This window comes from Barbus barbus (assembly GCF_936440315.1).
Source record: "Barbus barbus genome assembly, chromosome: 9".
Lineage (NCBI taxonomy): Eukaryota > Metazoa > Chordata > Actinopteri > Cypriniformes > Cyprinidae > Barbus > Barbus barbus.
Window position 1 is genome coordinate 20,569,448 of NC_136737.1, and position 26,177 is coordinate 20,595,624.

Consider the following 26,177-nt stretch of genomic DNA (forward strand, 5'->3'; position numbering starts at 1 on the left):
AAATGACGTTCCTTGGGAGCGAATTTGCTGATTCCTAAATCCATCTTTGCTTTTTCGTAGCTTCTGTTGACATGAAGCAGATGCTGCCAATCAAGCTGTCATCGAGGGATTCCGTCGGAGGTCACAAAGCACGCCGGCCCATCAGCCCCCACCAACCTCAACATTTGCACTCAGGTAAGACAAACAACCACACCCGACATTCCCGGCCGAGCCTGAACGAGCCGTATCCCGCTGTGCAAAACAGTCATTAGGCCCAGCTGACGGGCCTTTTGTTTGGTTTGGCTCACCCTGCAGATTCCCTCAGCCCTCCAGATGCACATACGGACGCCCAGTCTAGCTTCATACCCGCCGTTCTCAAAACCCACAACCAGACCTCCCAGCCCACCCTTACGTACACTGTTAGCGACGAAGCTGCCAAGGAGGACGTAATCTTTTTCTGAGGCGTCCGATGGAATGCAAAGACATTTGTTTCAGACGATATTGTACTTAAGGAACACATTTTAATCCTCCTAGTCTTAACAACTAACAAGTTTTATTGAAGCCTGTAAATTACGACAAAGAAAAATCCAGTGTTTGTCCAGAAAACCCAAAGACTTTGACGGACAGCTTCAGGTGAAGGACATTTCTGTAGCACGAGCTCCGAACGGGCGATATGAAGGACGAATGGATGTTTTTAGCTTGCTTATTGTTGTGGTGAACAATTTTGCACAGCGGCAATGTCCCATTTCTTTTCAAACACCGTATTTGAGACGACTGTTCTCATTTGGATGTTGGATTTGTTCAGTTTCATATTTGGGTCACTCATGGAACATTATTGCTTATGGAAAATGGCATACGTTGACATTTTTAAATTGAATTCAGTTTTGACTGCACACTGTGTAAGCTTTGCTGGATTTCAACTTGGATTATTTGATTTCACAAAAGCCAACTCCATTTCGGTGGTCATTTTATTCATGTGGTACATCTTTTTAGAGATTTCTTCCAAATATTCACAACAAAAAAAAATTAAGCAGCGGACATGAAGAGAATCCAAGATTTTATTAACCATTATTCTGTTTTTAATTTATATGTTAGTAGATCTTCGAAATGGAAAGAGCGGTTGATCTGAGTATTTTGAGATTACTCATAAAAAAAATCAGATGAAGGAGACAAATGTTTTAAAGGACAAATGAACCATGTTTTCACCTTTCCAAATGATCAAAAAGTCAATTTAAGACACGACTTGGATAAAAAACAACTGAATCTCATAAAAACTATTAAGGAATGTCCAGGTCGTTATTTACCTTGAAACCACCCCCCCACCCACCCAATTTTTGCCTTATGTTGTCATTTTATTGTCATTTTCTCCTAAAGTTTTCAATGACGTCCTGCAAAGAAAAATCATTTTAATTTAAAAAAAATTAAAATTTAAATTAAATTTTTTTTAATTTAAATAAAATTCATGGTAGTGTTTTTGCTTTAGTGTTTTTAATTTATTTTTAATAAAATGAACAAAAATAGCTGTGTCTGAAAAATTTGTTACTGTATTACAGTAATGAGATTTAGGTTTGTTTTGTGGTTTTTTTGCATTACGATATTGAGAACTTTTAGGAGGAAAGGTTTAATTTCAAAATTTAAATTATCCTAAAATAGCTTTTACTGTCTTTTTAGAGAAGAAAAAAATGATTATGGGTAAAATATGACATTAATGTACACAGTTCCATTTAAGATTAGTGCCAAATATATTTAAATATTGTGGTAGATGTATACACAGTTAATTTTTTGTTTGTTTTTAACAAACTTGGCTTAGTTTCCTTACCCATCCTAGTTATTTCCGTATTCAAGAAGGAAAGCTTTGTTTTAATCTTGTTTCCTTTAAACACATTTCACATTTTTGCATTTCCTCCTTTCTTATGACCCACATTCATTTCATTCCATGTCTAAATTAAGTCTCTAAAGTTGTCAAGCATTTCCTCTGTTCTCAAGCTGACCACACAAACAGCATGTGTGACGTAATACTTTGGATTTCAGAGTAATGCCACCAAAGACTAGGATTTAAACCACTCCGTTTCTAAATCTAACCTATGAGCTGTGAATATAATGAATATCAAATGCATCTCTGATGTCCATTTCCTGCGACCATGTGACTTATATGTATATTTTGTACATAGTTTCCTTTTAACATAGACAAGATGTAGATATTATGCAAGGATGTCATATGACCACTGAAATTACAGATTGATCATTTGAGTATAATTTTGTTTGTAGGCACTTTTATTTTAAACATGAATCTGTCATGGAGTGTTTTTATTTGTTCAAAAACAACCCATAATGCATTGCTTTTGGATAACATTTCACCTATTCCACTTGACAGAAGAAGTATTTTTGATGTTATGTTTATAAAAACGGCTTGATTTGATATTCATCCTACATTTTGAGTTTCTAGGTCCAATGCTTTTCCTTGGTGCAAGTGAAGGGATATTTTCACACTGTAGCAGTTTGGCTTTGACTCTCAATGGCGTGTAAATAAACGTCACATGATGTTGATGTCCTAATAGTGAAGTTAGTGACTAAATGCTGTTTGTCTCACTCCTTTAGCTGCAGCGCACTTTATCTCAGAATGAATTTTCATTGATTTGTTCAACTGTGAGCTTAAAAAAAAAAACATCATGTCGCTTTAAATTGTCACTTGATCCGGCCGGCATTCATTGTGATTGTAGCTTCTTGGTGTCTGTGATTGCACGACATAATTGTAGACGTTACGAGAACTTCTTGTGAAATATTGATGTCAAATTGTGTCTAAAAACTATGATTTTTCTGTTTCCAGTTACACTAGCTACTTTTCAATGCCAGCGAACTTTAAGCGGGACCCTAAGTGTTAATATTTCTGATGTTTTGTGTCTTCAGTTTGTAGCACACAAGGCCAGTTTTTTTTCTACCACAGAATTGTACTCACTCTACTGAAGAAAAATAGAAAAACTTGTGAACACTTAAAACTGCTGCCTTTAGAGACATTTTAGTAATAAAATGTGGAAAAAAAATCGGACTCAGAGTATTTACTCTTATTCAAACCTCACTGTATATGGGAAAAAAAACCTTTTGCAGAATACTGTATCCCACAATGCAAGGAGCCAAACCTGCCCTTCCATTTCCTGTGCGACGAATGAACAGTAAGTAATCAAGTGCAATGTCTAATGTATTTTTTGACTCATTATTTGCAAAAACCTACAATATTTTTACGCAAAATTAAAATAACAGTTTCATGTGAGAAATAACTTGGAGGCCACTCAATTGATTAAACATAAGGTCATGTGACAAATGTGGAATACTGCTTTTTTTTAATGTTTACAAATGCATAATGTACAGTTTTAACCATATTTTCCAGAATGCGAGTCACCTTTTTTATCATCTGAAATAGACTGAATGCAATTAACATACACAAAATGCACACATTTGGCCCAAGTTTGTAGTTTCAGCCTCACATGAAATTTATTTGTAATATTTTTTGTTTTGTTTATAATAACTTTTACAATACATCACGTTTGTTGCATGCTTTTCGCTCCTGATCTGTCTGAATACTGTTAAATTTAACGATTTTTTGTGGAGTGAGGGGAACTGAATCACGTTTGTAGCGTTTATAATATTTCAACATTTAATTTTATTTAAGCTATTTGACATTGTCTTATTGTAATAAAGTGACTTACAAATTGATCTCTCACAACAATGCAATTTCGACCGGTGCAACTTCTAGAAAAAGCGGTAAGTGTCTTTTTTTTTTTTTTTATCGTACCCAGTAACGTTACCCACCTTATTTTTCAATGCAGGCCTAAGCTTTTTTTCTTCAAATGCGCGAGACTTCTGATTCATTAGAAAACTGCAATGCTGAAAACTGAAAATATTTGCATTTCAAACCAGTGTGTTAATAATTAAGCCAATTTACTATGATAAGAAATATCAGTTTACAATATCAAGCAGTATAACGCGCATTAATGACTGGAAGCGAATGAAACCGGAATTCTCGCACATACAAGGCGCAAAATAAACCGGATACAGTATTATATACTCTCTGCTTGTGTTGCGTCTGTTGATTCTGGCCCGTTTCTCTGGACCTGGTGTCCGTCTCAGGCCATGCTAATTGTAGTCCTGTGGCGGAACACGGCTATTTTCAGGTGTTGTGGTTTTCCTTTTATCCAATCCGGATCTGACAGCCGCGTGTCCAGTAATTCTTTACCAGATGATGTCTTTTTGTCTTTGGAAAGGGTTTTCTGTCTTCCGTGCTTGGATAATTTTAGACGCTGTGCTACGAGACAACCCCTGTCTGGTTCACAAGTGTCTGTAATCACGTTACGTTTTTAATTGTAGTTATTTTCTGCAAAGACCTCTGTCCGCAAAAGAAAACAAACCTTATGCTGCTGGCACAAGAATTAGTCACGCTAAATAAGTGCTTCAGACAACTAAATTAGTAGGGATTATGTTTAATGTAATATGCTAATATATATAGTTTAGTATAAATTGGTTAATTTGATAATATTGCTACTTGTTATGCCATATTTATCACTGTCTTGATCACTTTGATTATAGACCGAGCATTGAAAGTTTTTTTTTTTTTAGAATACCATTATGCAACAAAACTTTGATTTACGTTTGTATCTTTATCATTTGAACAACTGGTAAGGTCTCACATACTTTTTATCTTTTTTATTTTGTCACACAAACTTACCACATGACAGTTGTTGTATGCTGTTCCCGCCTCTTTCTGAATCAAATGTAAAGGAAAAGTTACTTGCTATTCAGTGAGGGAATCTGATTCAAACTGCTTCAAATTTTTTCCCCTTAAAAACTTTGCGTTCATTCGCATTTGCATTCTTTGCAAAACTATTGTGTTGCCCTGAGAAACTTTGTGGTTTGCAAAATCAATGTGGTATAGTTTTTTCCTTCCGCTTATATTTGTAAGGAAACGCAAAGGAAACACAAAATTTTTGTGAGAAAATGCAAAAGCATTTAAACAATTTTCTCTCCTATCTTTTTATTTTATGTACAATTCCTTTCTTTTTTTGAGCATGTTTTTTTTTTTTTTTGGCGAATGTTATCGATAGATTGTGAATTTTATTGATAGAGGGGAGAGTAGACTGAAGAGATAGGGGGAACTGGATTGGGACATAATGCCGGATTGATCAAACCTGAGCTCAAAAGCTACATGTTTCTGCAGCATGTGCGCAAACCACTAGGCCACGGCTCTAATTTATCTTTATATTTAAAGTTTTTTCTGTAAAAATATTTAATTGACGACTTTTTTTTTTTTTCTCAAAAAGTGACTTGAACAATAATTCTTTGGCTCATCAAAAAATTCCCAAAAATTGATACGCAATAGGAAATGATTGAGCTTCTAACAGAAACAAACCACATGACGTAGATGTGCATCATATGGTGCTACACACAAAAAGGCAAGGAACGTCCTTGCCCGCAGCTGCTTCATTAACCTTGCGAGTTAGAGAGGCTGACACCCAAACACCCTAGAGATGGGCACAGACAGACGCCTCACTTCCTTTTGTTTGTTGTATTATTCATCCCAATGTCACTTTTTGAGTGCCTTTTCCATTGAGTGGCCAGTAATTATCAACCAGGCCCATATCGGGATGGGCAAATTCAAGAAGAGACCATCTGCCCCACCCCGTCTGAATCACACAATGGTCCAATTACGGCTCTGTTGTCCCATCTTAGAGATACGATTCACTCTCATTCCATCTTGTTTTTTCTTTCCTCCAGGAAATAGCATCGAATCCCACTCATCCCAAACAAACAAGAGGCATTATGGTGATGAGGAACTATTTCAAGCATGCAAACATGTGAAGCGTCCATGGAATGCTTGTGAATAAGATCTGTGGCATGTCAAGCTGCTATCTTTGTCACCGTTTGAGCTAAGGCGTGAAGAATTCACTTCCCACATTGGGAAATCTTCGCAAACTATTACAAATATCAACATTCATCTGTTGAACAATTATCCTTACGTTTTTTTTCACCTTCTACGAGTCAAGAAATGTCTTCAATTTTGAATTTAGCAACCTTTCAGAACCTTTGTGTCTGTCTGTCGACTGCTGCGAGTCGTGAAATGTTTTATATTCGATGCTACGCCTCAACCTGAGGCCATCGACTGCACAAGGCTGAGCATCAAAGCTCAGCATCACATAATAACACTGTTAATCAGAGCGCCGCTAGATCTGTCAGCGAAGCTTCTGTCCACGCCGCCCCTCCCAGCCCACCCCCCTGCTGTTCGGCGTAATTACTCCATTGTGTAAACAGTGATTACCGTTCCCCCTTCCCCAAAACACTGTTCCTCTCTGCTGGCCGTTTCTGTCGGAATACTCTCAGAAGTCTCTTGCCTCAATTTTAGAGACTCAAATTTCTGTGCATAATTGTTTTCACAAATAACCGGCTTCTTTTATGGTTTCTAGACAAAGAGATGTTTTGGCAAGGCGGATGACCCACCTCTTTGTTTTTAATGCCGAGTGATGTGCATTTTACTGAGAGAAGATTTATGCGTGCGCTACAGGAGAGCCTGCGATGTGTGTTAAAGTGTGTCAGTTGTGCTTCCAGCCCCGAGTTCTCGTCATCAATTAACATTTTCAAAAGCATTTTTGAATATTCTAGGTTACTTCGGTCAGTTCTCTTTTACTGTTATACAACAAACTGTAGATATACTTATCCATTACAATGAAGACTGCATGAGTACTCATGCATTTAAAGCTGACATAAAATCTATCTATCTATCTAGCTATCTATCTAGCTAGCTAGCTAACTTAAAGTATTTTTGCCTTTCAGACAAGGCATTGTCAAGCCAACATCATGGTTTGTATTGATGATCAATACAAACAATACAATTGGGGGTAGTTATGGCCTAATGGTTAGAATCAGACTTGTAAGCCGAAGGCCGGGGGTTTGAGTCTTAGTACAGGCAGGAATTGTAGGTGGGGGAGTTAATGACCAGCGCTCTCTTCCACCTTCAACACCCACTGAGGTGCCTTTGAGCAAGGCACCAAACCCCCAATTGCTCCCTGGGTGCCGTAGCAAGAAATGCCCACTGCTCCGGGTGTGTGTTTAAAGTTATGCAACACATTTTATTCAAGGTGATTATGTCATATATTATCACAGTGTTGCTTAACACACCTTGAGGTCTGTCTAAATGCTGTTTATGCCATGGTGTAGTGGCTCCCTCCAGTTACAGTACACCGCAGGACTTTGAGGAACCATTAAAACCATTAACATTCCCGACAGATCACATCACGACGTGACTGAAGGAAAGTACCTGTGCCCAGACACCACAGATGCACCTAGACATCACCACTTTTAGCTGCCTGTGGTCAAAGACGGCCTGAATTGCATCTGTTTACATTTTACCAACGTGTTACTTTGACTTGTCTGCTGGTGTCGACAACAACACATTTCTTGCATTTCTTAAGGAATGGGAGTTGCTGTGTTGGTTGGGCAATAAACCTGAGCTTGAACAGAGCCTAAGGGGTCTAATTTTTTCTGAGGATAAGAAACAAGATGTGCTTTGCTGGAGGTTCCTGCTGGGTGCGAAATAACATTTGTGTTGGTGCATTAATTTACAGATTCTGAGGAGGTGGGCGGTTGGAAAGTATGCCTCTGGCCCAAACCCTCGAGGTAAGATCCCCATGGGGGGCAACCATTGGAAGCTGATTGTCACCTAATGCAGGATCTTTGAAGGCCCCCCAGCTGCACGCATCCACCTGGCAGACACACGCCAGTATTTAGGTGAAGGGGGGTTTCGACCCCTTTTCCCCCCTTAGTGTCCGTTCCACCCAAATGCACCCTTTCTTCTCAGGGTTACGACGAGCTTTAACCAACTACACTCACTGAAGCAGACTATGCCAACCGCCCCCTCTTTCTGTCCACGCTGTGGCGGTCCTTCCTTTCCAGACCGCGTTAGCTAGTCCTTTTGTCTTCTGCCAAGATTCAAATGTCTATTTATGCGCAGCGCATTAATTGTGTCGCCGGCGGAATCTTTTTGAATTAGGCGTTTTTTTATTTTGCATGACAATGGAGCTTTTGAGGAGTCGCACAAAAACACGCTAGCGCCCGTACACATGCCAGGATCCTTTTGAAAGGAAGATGTCTCGATCCCTGTGCCTTTTTTGTGTTTGGCTGCATTCATTCAGATGCTGCTTCCCATCTGCGCTCACAACTGAAGCACTTAGCGGGTCTACATGCTCAGCTGGAATACGGTGCTTGTTTATTTTTTGCCGCTTTTTCCATTGTTCCAGTACACCAAATCCAGCAATGCAATATATAATATTGTACAACCAATTTTTGTCCATTTAAAACTGAGGATAAACAGCAAAGACATTTTTTTCAGTCTGTTTTGCTCATATTTAGTAGATCTAAAAGTATTAAAATTATCTCAGTAACCTTCAAACTTTGAAAGGATTTGTAAGCCAACTGCAAAGTTTGTTAACTTTCCTGTTCTAGTTGAAACCATCATGCTATTTATCGCAAAGGCTTCAGTTTTTACAAAGACATCTGTCTAGAAAACCCAGTTTTCTTCCCCATGGGATCGTGCCCAGCTGCCTTTAGGGATTTCTCCCATCTGGCATCTCTGATCGGCTCTATTAGTGCATAGATCCGTGGCTTTTGATCTCCACATGCATAACTTATTCAAGAGTGTCTGGCGGGCAGCAGGCCAGCTCTTACTTTCACTATCAATGTCTTTTTCAACCAGTCTCTTGGAGCTCAGCCATGGATTTGGTTTGGAAATGACTGAATTGCTTGAGATGTAATGGGAATGTTTGATTTCATCACTCAACGTTGATATCTCAAAGGAGTAGTTCAACCAAAAATAAAAAACTGCTGAAAATATACTCACTCTCAGGCCATCCAAGATGTAGATGAGTTTGTTTCTTAAGCTAAATGGATTTGGAGAAATTTAGCATTTGATAATTTGCTCACCAATGGACCTCTGCAGTGAATGGGTGCCGTCAGAATGAGAGTCCAAACACCTGATAAAAACACCTTAATAATCCACAAATATTCCACACCACTCCAGTCCATCAATTAATGTCTAGTGAAGCGAAAAGCTGCATGTTTGTAATAACACAAATCCATCAAGACATTTTAAACTTCAAATATTGCTTTTGGACGAAATATGAGTCCTTTATCCATAATATTACTTTATCCAGTGAAAAAAAAGTTGTCTTGTCTGAATCAGGAGAGAAATCTGCATAGATCAAGTACCGTTTACAAGCAAAAACAGTACAAAACAAAGATGTCCTATGGATTATTGCAATGTTTTTTTCAGCTGTTTAAACTCTCATTCTGACGACACCCATTCACTGCAGAGGATCCATTAGTGAGCAAGCGATGCAATGTCTCCAAATCTGTTCAGATCAAGAAACAATCTCATCTACGTCTTGGATGGCCTGAGGGTGAGAGAACAAGGCGTTGTCATTTAATTAGTAGTCCTATAACCATCAGAAGTGGGTTTTGCCTCTGGATGAATCTTACCAACGTCTGGTCAGTTTCTTCAAAGTTCATTTGAAAGAAATTTTACATTTTGAAATAAAGGTTTACTACTGCGATAAACAGTAGTTTGGCTTAATTGATGTCTCTTTGTTTCAACAGACAGATCTCTTCCCTACAATCTGGGCAAAGGAATGCAGTCTGGAGTCTCAGTGCCATTCATTGGCATTCCCACTAATAACACCTGCCCGGGAATGAGAGGAATGAGGCTGGTGCTGTGACATGTACACACACCCTCGATTGAAGAAGACCATCTCTGAGCTAAAATAGCAACATGAAGTTGTAAAGTTTGTGCAGAGAAATTGAACTTTACGCTCCAGGTTTCTGGAGCGGTTGGAAATCGCTGTGGTTAAAATCGACTGGACGTGACCAACAATTTCAAAATTCCAGCGTATCTAGCAAGTTATGAAAGTTGCGAGACATTCCTTGTCACTCAGCAGATCCTAGTCATGCTAATCCACTAATCCAATCCTTGCTCTACAAAACAATAGAACACGTGCTTAGCATTTTCACCGGGATTTTATTAAAAAAGTATTTTAATACACTCCACTGTATGCCTGACAGAAGTTAGAAACAATAATATTTGGTATTAAATATCCAAAAAACAGAACAAGAATCAGTGATATAAAAAACTTGTACACAAATGAAGACATTTCACGACAAAGAAACAAACATTTCACAATAATGCAGCGTTTAGCTGGTAACATGTCTCTATCTGTGCTGCTTTCTTTGGCTTTAGGCAACACATTCTAATGACGTTTAAGTAAACACCCTTATAAGTGTAGATGACCGTTCAACAGTGAGAAGGACACAATGTGCAAAATCTACTTAAAATACAATATACTTCACAAATGTATATAGAACATAATCAAGGCTACAAGTACGGCAACAACATTTAAGAAGTTTGTCAGGTTTTCGTACACTTTGAAAACAGTTTATTGATGGTTTGGCACAAAACCATTAAGAAGGAATCCACAGCTTTAGTAGTTTAACCACCTTAATAACTAAGCAAATGCCATTCACATTGTAAACTACACGTTATCCTACAGTTAAGTGACACATTTTGTCGAAAGAAAAAGAAGCCTATTTTTGCATTGTGACATTTTCATGACAATTAAGAATTTTTCATCATTACCGTAATTTGTCCAGGCTTTACATCTGCATACGCATAAATACAGTTTGAATAATCTAGTTTTTTTCTATTGTGGTAACCACTTCTTTGCACTACAGTAATGAGAATATAGTAGGAAAATCAACTTCAATTGCCTTGAAAAAATGCAAACAATCTAAAAACATTCTTCATGCAAAATATAATTTCTTGGTTTTTTTGCATTGTGAATTTTTCATGACAACTAAGAATTTTTCTTCATTGCCATATTTTTCTGTTTAAATCCACAATGTAATTACAATTTTAATAATATATTGTTTTATTTTTTTCATTATGGCAATGATGTTTTTGCATTACGGTAATCAGAATTTAGGGGGGGAATGTGTTTTAATTGCTCTGAAAATAATGTCACAATGCAAACAATGTAAACCAGGCTTAATTTTCTTTATGCAAAATCTAGTTTGTTGTTTCTTTTGTTTTGACATTATTTTCATGACAATTTGAGGACGTTTTCCACATTACCGTAGTTTGTCCAGGATTTTTAAGCGTTTAAAAAAAATATATATTTTTTTTTAAAATCCAAATCTGGATATGCGTAAATACTTAACCATTGTTCTTGTTCTTTTTGCACGATGGTATTGACATTTTTGCATTACGGTAATGAGAATCTGCTTTAATTAATAATACCACCCAAACTTGTTTATTAGCTGGCTATTTGTCTAGTACTTTTATATCAAGAATACAGTGCTAATCAGAGAAGCGTTTTGAATATTCTTGTGTGATAATATATTCAATATCAAAAAACATTCTATATAAAAAGGCAGCACAGCCTAACTAGTTCTTCTACAATTTTGGGTTCATTTCCTGTTTCAAAGGATACCCAAGTCTACTAAGAACACAATGAGCCCAGTTTCATGCGCTAAAGCGAGTAACCAGAGGCAAGAGTTATTTATTACTTAATTTATGACCGAGCAGGATCCGTGTGAGTGAGCGAGATGCTGAAGTGTGGAACATCAGGCTAAAAATAACCTGTTTTAAAGAGTTGAGTCTAGTAAGTTTATGTACACATGCGTTCACAATGCTTTCTGCATCTCTTCAGGGTCGCGTTTCGCCGTAAGGACCGCGGTGAGCTGGGATGGGATCCGTTTGCCATGGTTACCCACCCGCCTGACCTAAGGCTTGGTTCCAGCCGAGGTCCATGTGAATGTGAAAGAGGAAAAGCGTCTCCCCTCCCCCGGCATTCCCAAGCCTCGTGGGGGGGAAACTCAGCTGCATTCCAGAGAACGCCGGAAGATCTGAGGACGGAAAAACAGGGAATGAGTTACACATGTTGAACTCCACATGGTTCACCTATAATCCTTCACATTAGTTTGAGAAACTGGGTGCATCACAAAACTAATGGTATTTATACGATAGTAACTACACGTAATCTACAAACACTTAATAATGAGATCACATTTGGTATGTTAAGCTGCTTTTAACTTCAGAAGAGCCTTAAAACAAGCACTATAAAACTGTTCTTGCCCTGTTAAATGCGTTTCATCCCCTGAAACATGTAGGTAATGAGCTCATGAAGTTCACTTGTGCCTAATTTCCACTTTCACAACATGTTTTTCCACAACCTATAAAACAGGCTGTTCCTTTAGATGTGTTTTTGAACATTTTACCTATTGAGAGTGTATTTTATCTGTTCGGTTGCATTAGGAATGTGAAAACCATTTGACTAAAGGTTAACCAATATCTAGAGTAACATGGCAAATAAACTGCAGATATATATACAATAATTTAATTTAATAAAAATAACAAAACTATTATTATTAATATTATAAAATGTATTATTAAATTAACATTGAATATTTTTTTTTTTTTTTTTTACTTTTACAAATATTTAGCAACATGGCATATAAAATGCAGATGTTTCATACAATAGTTTAATTAACATAAATATCACTATTATTATTAATTATACAATTATAACATCATATTATGGTATTTTTAAAATTGTTTACACAATATATATATTAAATTATATATAAAATACAATTACTATTATTTTTATTTTAGTCTAATTTTTATTTATATTATTAATAATATTGTAATTAAAATGAAGTTTTGTATTATTGTATTTGTTTTTTTACTATAATATTAAAAATTGAAACGTAGCAACATGGCATAATACAATAATTTATCAACTAAACACTATTATTAATATTAATATTATATCGCTTATTATACTATTGTTTATAATTAATCTAAATAAAATGTCAAAAATATATATTATTTTAAAGAACACTATGAGTGTTGTTAATGTATTTGTATGCTTTCCAGCTAAGCCGGTTACAGCTCAACCGAGGAATAAGGCTGAGTCTGGGAGTGACACCATTGAAGCTGTTTTAGAATTTAACAGGGTTATCAAAGCTGTAATGTCTAGATAATACTGTGACCTAACTGCTAAAGCCAGCCAGCTGATCCGTTCGCACCCAGCAGTGTCTATTGACACCACAACATGTGTTTCCATGCGTCCGCTGCTGTAATTAAAGGCTTGAACCCCTCTACCAGCAGACATAATGATCTTTCTCTAATCAATACTGTTCTGGATGTGATGCATGAGGGTCAAAGCTCAGATCTGGACAGAAAAAGATACTAAATTCAAATGCTACTCGTTTCTCCCAATACTGCATCCTTTCCGGACACGGTGTCTGTTTTTCCATTGTTGAGACCATCAACACTCCAGCAGCATTAAAAAAATACTTCCTGAGAGAGATCAGCGTTTCACAAGTACAGCAGCTTCAGAGCAGTTATGTTTAAACATAAGCATCCCGTATTTCATACCGTTGTGTTATTTCTGGGACGTGGCAGACACTTTAATTTAATATGTGAGAAGCGATGCTACACAAACCACATGAATGCTTAAAGTGTGGTAAAGTGAACTTTTGAGTGTTGCGTAAGTGCTCGTCCATCAGTGTCAGTGGTCTCACCCGTCCCAAAGCAGCAGCAGGACAGGTGACCTTTGACCCAGTTTGCAGCCCTTGGAAATTCCATTAAAGCGAGTCTAAAGACCCGAACGCATGCCTGGGATTCAATCAGCTTGTGTTTAATAGATTTTATAGTCTTTTTTTTCATCACCTAGCACAGCCATAAACTGAAAACCTTCTTTTTTGTCCTTATTAGATATAGTTTGTTCTTCCAAACTCTAGAATTTACTACTATGTTTTATTAGGCAGTCAACTATGTACTTTACAATATAAAAAAACACACCTTTTCCGGCTTTTAAGGACTTTAAGTCTTAGGGCCAGATTTACTAACAGCTTGCGCCAGCGCAAACCGTCTTTTGGCGTTAAAATTGTCGCCAAACCGTCTTTTGGCGTACTGTCAGGATTTACTAAAGATGCGCAGTGAAGAATTAGCTCTGAAAAAGCGCTAAATCATTCAGTTTTTTTTGTTACATTTATGCATTTAGCAGACGCTTTTATCCAAAGCGACTTATAATTCAAGTTACAAGTTTCTACATTTTATCAGCTCTTGCTTTCCCTGGGAATCGAACCCATGATCTTGGCGTTGCTAGCGCCATGCTCTACTATTTGAGCTACAGGAAAGTAGTGTTATAAATGATCCGCACTCTTCTTTTTAACGTTAATTTTACATTCATTACTGATGTCAAAACAAATGTTTCGGCTCAAGGCCTTCTTCAGTTCAGTTTATTATAAATGGTAAAACAGGAATGATTAGTTAGATGTTTTTTTTATAAAATTGGGTAATATTTATTAAACACATAAATAAATAATAAAGTAAATAAATAAATTTAAGTAATGGAAAATAATTAATAAAACTTAAATAATAATGCCGAAAAGTACAATTGTTAAAGATAAATTAGCTAGTGTTTTATCTACTTGTCTTTATTTTTACAAAATACATAAAATGATATTTATTTATTTGTTTGAGTGATTAATTCAAATTAATTTGTTAAAAAAATGGTGAAAACTATTTTCACGATTAATAGTACTTTAAATCAAATCAAATAAAAACATTTGCTCAAGTATTACCCAAATAAATGACTTTCTCCCATTGTTTTGTATCAAATTGTTTTTTTTTTATAAAATGTGCATAAAATAAATAAATGTGAATAATAAATATTTATCAACAACTTTTGTTTATTTATTTTATTTTATTGATAATCCCTACTAATAAATAACTATTTCTTCAGCGCAGTTAAATTGTGAAGTAGTGGTTTGGCTCTAGCTCTTTCCTGATGGTTTCAGCAGCTATAATGAGGGTCACGGGGTGAATTAATGACAGCGGTGTAAACTACTGTGCCTATTGATCCTCTAACAGATCAATCCCAATCAGCACCTTATTTATTAGGAACGCCCTTTTCTTTGCATTATGTGCCACCTCTCAATATTCTGGCAATGTTTACTAATGAGCAAGAGTGTGCGGGTTAACATATAAATCACAGCAAGACAGGACGGCCGCCTAAACCTCATTGGCATTTTCTTTTGCGTAACTTTTTCGCAGAAGTGAGCTCTAATTGATCCCTGAATAACAAAAACACGGGTCTTTTCAATCTCTGTGCCCCTGGCTTCAAAAACAATAATGGTTTGTATGCAGATCGCAACCTTTTTACCTCTTCTGATGTATGCATATTATGCAATTCTGATTAATTACACCAAGCGAGTTGAATGACCCGTTTGATCTATTTATGGCTGGTAACCAATTTGAGGCCTTTATACTATTCAATTTCTTTCTGCAGGTCCCGCTTCCAGGACAAAGGCGTGTAAAAAATATCCATTAACTTTATGCAGATCCAGGCGTGCCGCAAGGGCTCAGCAGGACGCGGTGACTTTATGCACGTGTTGGGCATGAAAGGCCGGACGCAGATGCCAAAATAAAGAATCTTTCTGTTAGCGTTTCGGATGGTCTTTTAGAAGGCGCGCATTAATAAAACATTAGTATTGACCTTGAGGGTCACTCTGGTCCACCTCCATGGATAATAAAGCTGTCCTGAAAGCCAGCAACCGACCCTTGACCTAGATCAGGTGTGTCATACAACAAACAGAGACTCATATGGTATATATTGGATGGGTGCCAGTTACGACAGCCTGCTCTGCAAGACCAAAGAATAAGAAGATCTTGATAACTTCCTCAATAGTGCTCATGTTACAGTTTGGATTACTAGTCTTGCCAGCTAGAAAACATTAAAGTTGCCTGAAGACAGGAAATATAATTCATCTGTAACCATGGAAGTACAAATCAAGCAAAATGCATTGTGGAATATAGTATTCAGCACAGTTTTATAATTCATGTGTTGAAATACATATACTATATACTGCTAGAAAAGTATGCTAGCATGCTGTTTCAAACATAACCCAAGTTGTCTAAGCAGCGTTTTCTGGCTGTTATTCTTGTTAGCTTTAAGGTGTTGATGCTATGTTGATGCAGTGATGCTGTATGTGTCAACATAGGAAACCAATCTGTATTTGTCAAATCATTTCAACAGGTTGTTCGAGTACATACAGACAACTCGTGTCTTTCTATCTCAGGTTGGGAAAAAGTGTACTAAGTATGTTGAGAGAACTGCGTTCCACCGAATATCTCAATGGTTAACTACACCAACTCAAAGTCAAACAGTGACTCACTGCGCTGATATGCAATGACAATAGGAAAGAAACTTATCTGCGTTTAAATGGGCGAGACTGACTGGTGAGAAATTGTCTGAGACTGTACACCTTTGGTGCAACGCATATTTGTAAAGCATATTGGAAGTCTGCAAAAGTGGACATCAAAAAGAAGGAGATTTTCTCTATTTGTTTTCCTCGCCCCATTATGAGATGACGGCTTCTGAAGCGATGTGTATTTTTAGCTTCAAGCTGCTGGCTGCCAAACGCTGCAAAATATAGTTGCACCCTATTCCACATGCCTCGCGCCACCGTTTCTGACAAGGCTATTCTGTGCAAAAATCAACAGCGAATTTGTGACATTCAAAAGAGCTGGAATTGCACTCTCAAAGAAGGATAAAAGAGACTTGTCAGCAGCAGCCGTGCCGATCTGGGGCCTCGCAGGCTCTCTTCTGCCTGTCTCCACCCAAACCATCTGTTTATTATTGAGGAAGGGCAAACAGCAGTTCCCCTAGGCATCCATCCATTAAGTGAGCGCTGAGCTCTTGGTAACAAGCTGTGAGTGTGCTAAACAAGACGAGACGTTTTAGAAGCTGAACTAACGAGAGTTATTCTTCAAGCAAAGGCCTGTTTTACAACAAATAAAGGGGTGAAGATGCCACCTGACAAGTTGAAAGATTCCAGTCTCCATTCTTGAATCTTTCTGCCAAACATTAGGCCTCAATCTCAAATAAACACACCTTCTCTAAACATCATCAGCCATTATTTGAGTTTGTTATCTGTCTGGCTACTGTGTACGCTAGCAAGAACAATAAGCCCTGACATTTATTTAAAATAAAAGATGGAGGATTTGTAAACAACCCAGGGAAGCAAGACCATACGCTGTTCCAGTGGAGCAATGTGCAAAAAAATGGCGCAGGCCTTGCCATAGGCTGAACTACAAGCATGAACCTGATTCTGCTCTTGCTGGAAGCATTTGGAAAAGCCTGTACGCCCCAGAGAGACGCGTTGTACTCTGTAATTTGTGTTGCCACATTCCTTTTCGAACTATTAAGGAACATTTTGTCTTTATTTGACACCCAACAGCACTAATTACGGGGAGACATTTTTCATCAACAAAAAAAATTACTGCTTTATACATCTGAGAGGGCTTGCACTCAAAGCAAACGTTGTCAATTGGACAGTAATACCATAACATACTCACCAAATCAGAGACATATTTTCTTTAAGATGGGAGGTACTTCCAGGTGCTGACAAATGCTGTTGGGATAAGCGAATATGGTACGCTTGTTATGCTATCCCATGAGTCCGTTGATGGGTCATAGCAGTCCAAGGTTTTACACCTCTGCGCCCCAAAGTAACCCCCAACCACGTAGAGGCGATTCCCCGACGCCACTGCATGACAGCTGATTCTCTTGGAAGTCACGTCACCAAATTTGGTCCATTGGAACGTCTCGCTGTTGAATCGGTACGCGGAGCTCGCAGAAAACTCAGTATCTCCGCCAATGACCACAACATGGTTCCCAACAACTGCTGCCGCCGTGTAACGCCAGAGCTGAGGACAAGTGGCCGGGACTGTCCACCTGTTCTCACAGGGGTCGAAGCACTGAACCTTGGGATACTTGTCCCTGTTGACACTAGTCCCTCCGAAAGCAAAGAGTTTGTTTTTGGCCCCTACGACAGCAGCGTTGCTTACACCCTCTCGAAGAGGGGCAACTAGTGTCCATTTGTTGGATTGGGGGTTGTACTGCTCCACTTGTTTAAGAGACACAGATGGGGATGCAGGGAACGACCCCGCGAGGGATGTGTGTCCACCTACTACATACAGGCTGTGGTCAAGTTCTGCTGAACCATGTCCGAATCTAGCGACGAGCATCGGTGCAGCTTTGGACCATTCGTCATGCAAGGTGTCGTAGACCCAAACGTCTTTCGAAGACCCATTTTCAGACCCTCGACCACCTGTGACATATACTTTACAGCCAATGGCACAAGCGCTGCACTCTTTGCGAGGGCTTGGAAGGTCCGTTTTGGGAGTGATCTCCTTCGCCTTGTGATCAATCATGTAAACTTTGTCGCACATGAACGTTTGGCCTCCTAGAAGCAGGAGAACTTGGCTGACCTTTCGGGGTTGAGCGCAGAATCCCGTGACAACGCCATCATTCTGCAGGATCTTCATTTTGCAACGGACAGCGTCTTCCACAATCTCACGGCCCACCTTGTGTCCCATGACGAGCTCCTCAGATGCGACATTCTTTAGCAGGTAGGTTTCCGGGAGTAAGGCGAGACGTACAAAGCGCAGAAGGTCAGGAAGATCAAGATGCCTCCTTCCAATGTCTGCTCTGACCCAATCGATAACAGCCTCGTACACAATACTTTCGTCCTCAACCTCCAGCTCCTCGCTAAAAACAAGCTCCTGAACTTTATCTTTGGGCAGGCTCAGGAAATCTTCAGTGTGGTATAGATTAGCAAAATTCGCCAGACACATTTGCCAAGAAAGTTCATACAGCCTCTGGCACTGATGAGCATCAGACAGAAGCATCATTCCAAGGCAGTTAGACGGATGTAGATTCTTCTCCAGGAATTCTGCGGCGGCGTCACGGATGTCGTGGAACTGGAGCATGTCGCCAGCCTCCAGCAAAGACTCTGCATTTTCCTCGTTAATGATCACCCGGGCCGAGTAGGCATAGTCTAGCAGGAGCTCCAGGACCTCCGGGTGCAAAGAGTCGTGGAAGTGGACCTCGGCGTCTCGACTCTCCTTTAGGCCACCGCTGAACATGGCCTCAAAATAGCGGCTACATGAAGCCAGGACGGCTCGGTGGCATGGAAATGCTCTATGTCCAGCCTGCAGGACTACATCCGTGAAGACACGTCGCTTGCGGAGGAGGTTGAGTTGGGTAAGCAAGCTGTCTGCATGTGACGACTTGTGGAACAGCTGGATGTTCATGGACCCAGAGCTTGACCTTGACTTTCGGTTCTCATGATTACTGACAGACATCTTTAAACTGGATAAAAGACAAAAAAAATAAACAATTTCCTTTCAGATACGTTTCAATAAAGTATTAGCATCTCAAATCATCTGTGGATGTTAATATGATATTACTTAGAAGGCCTATTGTTCAGCAGTGTTTAAAAATCCTTAACATATAATTAGCCAGTGGATACATAATAGTTAGGGCAATTACACTTGGAACCCACCATCTCCTAGGACAGCAGTAAACCCATAATCGTTTGTTAAACAGCAATAAAACATTACAGCTTTGACAGTTTACCTTGAGATCTCAGTTTCAGTACAAGGCTTAATGATTCATGGGAAATGAATCACCGCGTTCCTCTTTGATCTCTGATAAAGTTACTGCACTTAGCTATCATTTCATAATTTCGGTTATGCATAAAACAATCCAACGCTGAACAGCAGTACGAAACCTAATAGTCTAGTACAATAGTGAATAAAACTAAATGCTGGAATACTTATAACATTTCTACTTTTTTGTGTTGCGTATTAAATAATGCGATTTTAAAATGCATTCTCATTGAAAACAGGCGACCAACCAAATTTTCAAAAAGCTTTTAAGCTGAATCAACTAAGATACAGTGGCCCCTGAATTTACCATGCTAGCTATAAAATACCATGGTAACTACGTTTATTGCTTTTACAAGTACTGTCATGAGAAAATATTCATATTCAAATTCTGCATTAATTTAACTATGGTTATCATGGCAACACGTGCATTTTTTTAGCATTTAAATAATGTAAGTAACCTGTTAAAGTACAACAGATTCTATATATTTTTTCTTAGCTTAAAAATGTAGAGAAACAAAATGTGCATGATATGACATAACATTATTTCGCAACGAAATCAAAGATTTAACGTTAAGGAGAAGGTTAAAGTGACAGGTTTTCGCCAGACAAGTCTCCTGAGCGGTACAATCAATGCATACACTTTTATATATAGTAAAGTTGTGTCGTATAATCAAAAGTAGTATGACTTTACCTTATTTCCTTTCCACGCACGGACTTGTAAAGTATGCATTCGACTTTTAAGGACGTGTGTTACTTTAAGACGTCTCGCCGAAAGGTTTCAATAGTAACATTTCTCGAGATGAGATCTGCCTGTTACACGCTGCTGGATAACATCCCTACTGTGATGTGAGCTGTGAGTGAGCGTGTAGTGTGGATCTCAGTCGCTCCTCCTCCTCCCGCATGCTAGATGTCCAATCCTGGCGGAGGAGGTGATTTTAGGACGCGTTTTATTAGTAATCAGAAGTGTTTCGGAGGACCGTGCACATCTCAGTGTGACTGATATTGAAGCACAAAGCATGGTGGATGCATGCATATTCTTAAACCTTTTTTTGTTTAAAAATATCTATGGTCATAAAAACTAAAAATAGTTTTAAATACAGTATTATTAAATTACAAGGTAAAATAATAATAATAACAACTCAATAAAAAATTAAATAATCAATAGCATTTTACAATTTTATACCATGAAACCATCATACAGTACTGAGTCTCTCTGGTATTTAGTATCAGTCCACAATGTTTGCTTTCCAACACAATTATGCAGCAAGGAGAAACATGATGTTATTCTTTGCATCTTTCTTTCACCCTCAAAGTGGTTGCTGCACAAACAACACCAGTGCCCTGTACTATGAATGAATGAACACTCACTGTACTGTATGATGTTAAATTACTGTCAGCACTCAAAGTGTTCATGTCTAATAGAGATATTAGAGCTTAAACACAGCCGATACTCAATGCCCTGTTTACACAGTCTTCAACACCAATTATATCTGACTTTCCTAAAGGAATCCTTGTTGTAGCAGGTTTTATATGTTTAACTTCCATTGCCTGTTTTGTCTTTATTTTTATTGAGTCATTTAGCAGACGCTTTTATCCAAAGCGACTTACAAATGAGGACATAAGAAGCAATCAAAACCAACAAAAGAGCAACAACGTGCAAGTGCTATTACAAGTCTCAGTTAGCCTAACGCAGTACAGATAAATATTATTATTATTGTTATTTTTTAATAAAAAGACATAGATAAAATACAATTAGAATAGATAGTGCTAGAGTTAGAAGAGGGTCAAGCTTTAGGCACGTTTAGAAATTATTCATTTTATTATTAAGATATAATTTTACTGTATTATATATTTATATTTTTTTATATTTATAAATATCTAATAAAACTAAAGAAAAAACTGAGGAAAAATAATTTCTCCACAGCAATAACATACCTGTTGGAATGTAGCAGCATCTACTGGACAGAATCCATATTGCATTAAAGCGAAACTATTAGAAAGCACACATTTAATCATTTAATCATTTAGCAAAGGCTTTTATCCAAAGCGACTTACAAATGAGGACAATGGAAGCAATCAAAATCAACAAAAAAGCAATGATATGATATGTGCTATAACAAGTCTCAGTTAGCCTAACGTAGCAATGTTTTTCTTTTTTATTATTATATAATAAATAAAAAAAAACAGATAGAATAGAAAAAGAATAGAGCAAGCTAGTGTTAGAGGCCTTTTTTGCTTTTTTTAATTGTATAATAAATAAAAAGAAAACAAATAGATAGAATAGAGAAAGAATATAGAGAAGCTAATGGTTTTTTAAAGAAAACAAGCAGTTAGTAAATGAATAGAGTGTAAGTCTAAAAGGTGCAAGTTGTTTTAAAGAATAGAATTAGAATAGAGGGTGCTAGAGTTAGAGGGTCAAATAAAGATGGAGGAGATGTGTTTTTAGCCGATTCTTGAAGATGCTCGGCTTGATTTGGGTTTTATCAAATTTAAAAAGAAAAAAAAAATGTTTAACAAATTATTAGATTATCCAAATTATTAACAGATATTTGGGTAAAAAAAAAAAAAGCAAATATTGCAAAAAAATATATATTTGCATTTTAGCATGCGGTGTTAATATTTGTGTTGGCTTTAAAATCAGAATTTATGTTAATAGCACCTTCCCTTAAAATAAGACTTTAATTCATCACGTAATTGATTATTTTTAGTTTTATTATTACTTTCTGATATTGCTGTAATTAAAAAACTACATATCCCAAAAGTCAACAGTCAGGATGTTTTCCAGAGCGCTTCCGGTTCATCTCAAGGGCACAGTTATCACATGTACCGAAGCGACACTGACTTTTATCCAGTGTGACACTGTTTTTAGGTCTATAAGTGTGTAAAATGGACAGTTTCGGTTCAGATTTCTCTTCCGGCTCCTCGTCTGGTAAAATGGACACTGGCACTATAATGGAGCAGGTCAAAGTTCAGATTGCTGTTGCAAACGCGCAAGAACTGCTGCAAGTCAGTTACTTTAACCTCTTAAGATGCTATATGTTGTTTCTGTTAGTATGTTTTTGAGAAACGTGTTAAATGGTTTTATTAATGTATATTGGGAAATAAATTGATCAATAGAAATGGACCATGGTATAATTTGGAGTACCATGCAAATGTCATGGTAGTTATCATTAAACACAGCAAAGTTCATCACTGTGTACACTTACCAAAAAATAGCATGGTATTATCCTGCTATTTTGAACTTGTATCATTGTACATACAGTCTTTTTTATCAATTTTGTCTCTAAAATATGATAAAACTGTTTTTGTAACATGGTGTAATTTTTAAGTACTGTAGTTGTTGTATAGAAAGTAGTGTTGTATATAAATACCATGGTATATGAATATGGTACGCTTTCAAAAATACTGTGATTGCACCATGGTACAGTGGTTGTATGTATACAATTATTTAGGTACTGTAGTATTACTAAGTATATCCAAGAATCTCATGGTATATGTCCAACAATATGTCCGAAAATTAGTACAAAAAGTGCCATTGTATGGTGTTCTTCCAAAAACCTTCAAATACCATATATTCGTATAAATATTTCAAAATACCATAATATTACAATGTAATCCTAACACAATATGATACTGTAAATAATGATTTTGTTGTAAATAAAACTAGTTTGAAGTAAATTTTACTAGAAAACATAATTTCAGTGTTTCTACTTCAATTTTTCACGTTTCATAGTAATCATTTGTGAAAAGTGTTAGCAATTTCTGACTGAACTGTTTCAAACTAAATCCTACACCAACAATTTTAACTGTATGATATTGGCATATTTCCTTTTTGCAAGGTTCTTCAAGGTAGGGCTGTGCAATTAATCGAATTCGATTATCATGTGCATCTAGTCAGTAAAACCGGTTTCTTGATTAGTAGTTAATCGCCATCACCTACTTTCAAATGGAGCAGGAATTACTACACAGAACCGTAATTCACTGACAAGCTAGGCAATTTCGTGTTCATAATCGAAGGCGATTTAATTGCACAGCCCTACTTCAAGGTATCACAAGTACCGAAAGGTAACATGGTGGTACTACCAAATTATTCCATGCATTCCTAATAGAATTTGTCCCGCATTGCAGAGAATGACTGATAAATGCTTCAAGAAGTGCATTGGCAAGCCAGGAAGCACATTGGACAACTCTGAACAGGTGGGAGCGACTCTTCCTATGCCGTTACCCATGTTTATTTGAGAAAAAAAAAATCTAAACCCATCTGTTCCACTTTTGTTTTTTTTCACAGAAATGCATTGCCATGTGTATGGACCGATATATGGATGCATGGAACACGGTCTCACGTGCATATAATTCCAGATTGCAGAGGGAAAGGGCACGTATTTGATTTGCAGATGGCAGTCGGTACTACCTCAATCCTCAGGTAGAGATGTCTAGTCTCTGAATACATGACAGGTGCATAGACTTGGCTCTCTTACCACACAACAACAGCTGATGGTTACAGAAGGAACCAGGTGGTTGGATTTCGACTCTACATGGACATTTTCATTACATTTTGTGTGTTAAAATGATTATATAAGATAGCTGTTTAATAATTTACAAATTCAGATTAAGAGATTGATAATTGTAGTAGCAAATCTTATGCTTAAAATGATGGCTGGAATTGGGATAACAAACGAATGGGTCTGGAATTTAGCTCCTCTTTCCTGTACAGAGGTTTCACTATGTTTAAAAACAATGCTAAAATTCAGATTCCTCCCCTTTTGCTGTTATCCATTTATCAAGCAGCCAATCAAAATTCAGCGTACCGTCTGTCATTTTGTCATTGGGTGGATGTTACTCCATTCCCTGAGGGAAGGGCTCACTTTACTAACTCTGTTCCACAAACCTTGTTCTTCTCTCAGAGGGGGAGAATTCAGGGGTGCCTTTGTTGCAATAATGGTCCCTTCTTCACCAGGAGCAGCCAAACAGTCCTTCTTACTTACCTCTGAAGAACAAACTGCAATTGTCAACCCTGGAGTGTCATTTGTCTCATTGTCTCATAAGTACAGTACTAGGGTTGTTTAACTGCAAGCCTCTGTAGTTCAATTTGTGTACACACGTCAAAATTTCCAATTTCCTTTGCTTCATTGAGTCTTGGAAAGATTTGGACAGAGACACAAACTCCACCAAGGCATGTCCAGACCGATGTTGTGTAATTGTCACCAAGCTGTTTTTATGAAATGCAAATAAATACCACTGAATTAGTCCATTTTTATTGATGTTTATTCTTTCATTGGTTAACAGATGTAGCACCATTTGTACAAATTAGGCCTGAAACGCACTAAGTAAATGAATGTACGTGTTGCATTCCCAGCATTGCCACAGGGGGCGCTATAGCATGCATCTGAATTGTCTTTATCAGGGTTCCCACGCTTCTTGAAAGTACTTGAATTTCAGACATATGGATTCAAGGCCTGGAAAGTACTTGAAAACAAACATAGGTCCTTGAAAGTGCTTGAATTAAATTTAGCTTATGGCGCTATTTCAAAATTGTCCTATATGTGCTGTCAAAGACAGAACGAAACGGCACAAATAATTGGGGTGGAGATGGGGTAGTGCGAAAAGAACTAGCGTGTGTTGATGTGCAGCCTAGAGTTTTCTCGAGCCGCTCCCGCTGAGTGTCTGGCCATTACCGTCCGCTCCCGCAACGTGTGTGTGCCGCTCCCGCAAACATTCTAATATTGTATATCATTTTCGCGCTATTAATAAGTGAAATCACATTTGAATGAGCGCTCGCAGTTCACTTTCGATTACACGATCACGCACACTCTGTGTAAAGTGAGCACATCTTTACAGTGCGTGAATAATTATTAGACACGTTGATATTCTAATCATATTTATTTCCAAGAACATTTTACCAATTCCAAACCACATCAATCTTAATAACTACTATTAATTTTGTAATTAATCATTTATAAGTGATATATAATTGCCCATGAAGGCTGGAAGTGAAAAACTCATTTCATGTGTGCAGAATTATTAGGCACATTTTCTTTTACAGATAAAATGAGCCAAAAAAGAGATTTAACTGAAAAGTCAAAAATGATTAAATCCCCAATGAGAAATATTCAAAACTAATGCAATACAGAAATTGTAAAGTTAAGACATGACCATTGGTCAGCGAAATGCTCATTGGTTACAGCGGGTTTAGACAAAAACAGGTGGAGAAGATAAGACACACGGTAACTGCAAAATAATTAAGAATTAATGTGAAGAATTAGGTGTAAACCATCAAACATTTAGTCTCCAGCGCCACCATTTTCCAGAACTGCAACCTTCCTGGAGTCTCCAGAATTATTAGATATCAGGTTCTCAGAGACTTTGCTTGCGTAAAAAATCCTAAAAAATGACCCTCACTTAATGAGAATAACATGCTGAAGTGTTGTTAAATACATGAAGACAAATTTTTATAGGCTTTATAGACGGATAAGTTGAGAGCAGTGTTAATTTTCACAGCAAATTTTGATTTAGTTTTAGTCATAGTCTTTTGACTAAAATGCCATATAGTTTTAGTCATATTTTACTCATCTGAGTTGTTTTTAGTTTTAGTCTCGTTTTAGTTGACTAAATATCATAAGATTTTTAGTCGACTAAATCT

At 37.5% G+C, this 26,177-nt stretch overlaps 3 protein-coding genes across 4 annotated transcripts in view; 2 read left to right on the plus strand and 1 right to left on the minus strand.

The window, feature by feature from the left end:
* Positions 1-993, plus strand: part of LOC306875372 (rho guanine nucleotide exchange factor 18-like) — a 50,996-nt gene extending 50,003 nt beyond the window's left edge. The window contains exons 31-32 of one of the 2 annotated variants that reach the window (XM_079425881.1): positions 61-174; positions 295-993. In XM_079425881.1, the coding sequence (XP_079282007.1) occupies positions 61-174; positions 295-440 (260 nt within the window). In that variant the 3' untranslated portion in view covers positions 441-993. The remainder of the gene's footprint in view (positions 1-60; positions 175-294) is intronic. The other variant, XM_079425882.1, reaches the window with a different exon arrangement.
* Positions 994-10,015: 9,022 nt separating this feature from the next.
* Positions 10,016-20,380, minus strand: LOC306875507 (ectoderm-neural cortex protein 1-like). The gene is made up of 3 exons (XM_079426134.1): positions 20,229-20,380; positions 17,441-19,238; positions 10,016-11,916 (listed from the first exon to the last, which is right to left on the minus strand). Exon 2 carries the CDS (start codon positions 19,229-19,231, stop codon positions 17,462-17,464), a length of 1,770 nt encoding a protein of 589 aa, XP_079282260.1. The 5' UTR covers positions 19,232-19,238; positions 20,229-20,380; the 3' UTR covers positions 10,016-11,916; positions 17,441-17,461.
* A 1,943-nt stretch (positions 20,381-22,323) lies between these two features.
* timm13 (translocase of inner mitochondrial membrane 13 homolog (yeast)) lies at positions 22,324-24,793 on the plus strand. The gene is made up of 3 exons (XM_079425149.1): positions 22,324-22,543; positions 23,666-23,734; positions 23,826-24,793. The coding sequence occupies exons 1-3, from the start codon at positions 22,424-22,426 to the stop codon at positions 23,922-23,924; spliced, it is 288 nt and encodes a 95-aa protein (XP_079281275.1). The 5' UTR covers positions 22,324-22,423; the 3' UTR covers positions 23,925-24,793.
* The last annotated feature ends 1,384 nt before the right edge of the window (positions 24,794-26,177 follow it).